Source organism: Frankliniella occidentalis, unplaced genomic scaffold, assembly GCF_000697945.3.
Source record: "Frankliniella occidentalis isolate FOCC.00 unplaced genomic scaffold, Focc_3.1 Scaffold66, whole genome shotgun sequence".
Lineage (NCBI taxonomy): Eukaryota > Metazoa > Arthropoda > Insecta > Thysanoptera > Thripidae > Frankliniella > Frankliniella occidentalis.
The window spans coordinates 724286-727248 of NW_026267196.1; the positions used below are offsets into that span (position 1 = coordinate 724286).

General features: G+C 55.7%; 1 protein-coding gene across 1 annotated transcript in view; it reads left to right on the forward strand.

Moving 5' to 3' along the window:
• The window catches only part of LOC113211069 (protein nervous wreck), a 28720-nt gene that overhangs the window by 12102 nt on the left and 13655 nt on the right, over positions 1 to 2963 (forward strand). Inside the window, exons 8-11 of the mRNA XM_052268275.1 lie at positions 574 to 794; positions 935 to 1181; positions 1269 to 1407; positions 2422 to 2538. Coding sequence (XP_052124235.1) covers positions 574 to 794; positions 935 to 1181; positions 1269 to 1407; positions 2422 to 2538 — 724 coding nt within the window. The remainder of the gene's footprint in view (positions 1 to 573; positions 795 to 934; positions 1182 to 1268; positions 1408 to 2421; positions 2539 to 2963) is intronic.

A 2963-nucleotide genomic window follows, 5' to 3' on the forward strand; every position in this document is an offset into this window, starting at 1 on the left:
ACCAGGCGCTGGTCTGGTTGAAGACCGACCAGGCGCGGTTTTAAGTCCGTCTGACGGAGGGGGCGATTTGCTGTGGGTTGCCTACTTTCAGGGGTTTTGTTGGACAAATTGGGTGTCGAGGAGGTACGGGGGATTGGGGAGCAGAAGGTGGAAGGGTAATGGGTCCCCGATCAATACGTCACAGAGTGGCAACGTGACGACGTGACGGCGAGGCTGCGGTCGTCAGACCACCTCATCAGACCACCTCCCTCCACCCCCACCTCCGGTCGAGTTAGGACCGCAGCCCAACTGGGTCATTGCAGCGGCGCCGAGTGTCCGGCGTGGCGCACACAATGCGCCGATAGTGCGCCGCGCCCCGCCACGCCCCGCCCTGCGCCGCCCCGCCGCGCCCCGCGAACACTCGGCTGGAGCGGCAGCCATGTTGGCACCAACCACAAACAATGCGAGTCATTCCCTCACCCTAGGCAGGAGCTGTGTGGTCCCCACCTCCACCCTCCACTCCAGTCATGAATTCAAAGTCCCTCTTCGCCTGCCCGCTTTTTAATCCTCTTTTCCTGCCCCCCACCTTTGCAGCTGTCGAACCAGATCTCGTTCTCCTCCGTGGACTACACGGTGGCGGGCGAGGGCGACGGGGTGTTCCCCGAGGCGGCGCAGCCCGCCAGCCAGCAGGTGGAGGAGGTGGCCGAGGTGTACGAGCCGCCCTCCGGGCCGCCCCCGGCCATGCCGCCCCCGGGGCCGCCCCCCGCGGCGCCCGCCGCCGCACCACCGTCCCACCCGACGCCGCAGCCACTCAGGTGAGCAGAGTTTCCACTTAAAGCGACCGCGTGCCGCCGTGCCGCTCCTCTCACTCACGGGGGAGAGAGAGAGACACAGAGAGAGCCCGCTACTACTTCTGCGGACCGTCGACGAGACGTCCCACCAAAAAGCATGAAAGGTTTGTTTTTCCCTTCGGCAGCCTGGTGGGCGACCTGGGCTACTGCATCGCGCTGTACGACTACGAGGCGACGTGCGCCGAGGAGCTGTCCTTCTGCGAGGGCGAGGTGGTGCGCATCCTGCGCAAGGTGGTGCACGACGACGTGGACGACGGCTGGTGGGAGGGCGAGCTCAACGGCCAGAAGGGGCTGTTCCCCTCGCTCGTCGTGGAGGAGTGCCACGCCAACGGCGAGCCCATCACGCCATCGGTAAACTGAACCGCCATGCACACTCCTGCAGCTACACTTGATACATACATGGTGTTCGACTAGTAAAGCCCCTCTCCCTCTCCCAAGGCTGACGAGACGCCGCCGATGTCCGCGCCGCCCGTGTTCACGCCGCCGGAGGCGCCGCCGTCCTTCATGCTGGCGCCGCAGTCCGTGATCGTGACGCAGGCCACGCCCATGGTGGAGGACCCCAACGAGCCCAAGGACGGTAAGCACGAGCATCGCCCCAGAGGCCATGACGGCCGACGGGAACCCCTCCCCACCCGGACGGACGTAGCCTGGTCCCTCCGAGCACACGGCATGCCACGTTAGTCTTGGTCACATGAATGCCTAATCATTCTTATAGTTCATCTCAGAGAGTATAAAACCCCGTTACGTGGCGAAGTCAAATTCAGGATACTAAGGGCATACGTATAAGAGTTACATACTTCACACTCTCGACAAGTTTATCATGTGAAATAAGTGCTTTTTTGCCTCTTAATCTTTTTATCTTTCTCTTGACTTTTCATCTAAACTATTTTTGTCATTAAAACTCGCTTCTGTATTGAGAATAGTCTCTGCATGTATATGTGTTCTCTGTTGCATTTTTGGACATGGCCAGCAAAGCAAGATCGCAAACAGACCGCCGCTTCTGCTAATTGCGCCAAACATTTTGTATTTCTTTTCTTTTCAATTAACTGTTAGATCAATATTACTCTGCCCGACACGATGGCATGAACACTGGCATCTCTTCCAAACATTTTCACCACTTCCATTCTCTTCACTTTCATATTTCACCCGCCGCCAAGCGAACAAACTGTACAAGGCTTCTACTCTGCTGTCCTGTTCTTTTTGCCCTTCGCTCATTTATTTCCAGGGAGGAGGGACCTGGGGCTCTTTGCCCTTGTGCTTTTGTGGGTTTCAACATTGATACCCCACGTCATGGCCGTTGGAAAATTTGATAAATTAACCCCACTCAACATGATAGACTTTTCCTAAATAAATTTCTTTTGCGACTTTTCACGGACAATGTACTCGTCAAATCCTTGCCGTGAGAAGTCTCCTTTACATTGTAATGTATGTAATGCAGCATTTGCAGCAGCCAACACATTGCCATTCACAAACTCAATTTGACAAAAGGAAACGCGACGATTCTCTTTTACTGTGCATGACGAGTGGCGACACTGCTTGGCTGCCGCTGATGCTCGATATGTATGTTGTGTGTGTGTGTCGCTTGGATCAGACTCCCAGCCGGTGGCGCCGCCAGCCCCCGCACCGGAGCCGAAAAAGTTCAGCTTTTCCATGGAGATGGAGGGCAGCAAGTATAAGAAGTACGATAGTCAATTTCCGGAGGGTTCAGGTAAGAATACCACGTGTGTTTTCCCTACTTTAGGACGTGATGCCGCGAGCGTCTCGAGGCATTGCTACTATAGTGAGAGCTTCAGAGGCGGAGAATACCTCAGGTTTCTCACTGACTTTACATTTTCCACGCCGTTTTCCATCTTTATTCATAGTAATGAAACAGGTGCCACAATATGGCCCAACTCGTCCCAAACAAAAATATGAACAAGAATACACAAACATTTCGTGCGAAGGAGATGCCGTCACACACTCCTACGGAGCCAGTCAGTTGACCTCTCTCTGCATGGTTGGTTATAGAGCGAGTAGAATGGGTTGCCTACCCTGCAGCCACCAGGCGCTGGTCTGGTTGAAGACCGACCAGGCGCGGTTTTAAGTCCGTCTGACGGAGGGGGCGATTTGCTGTGGGTTGCCTACTTTCAGGGG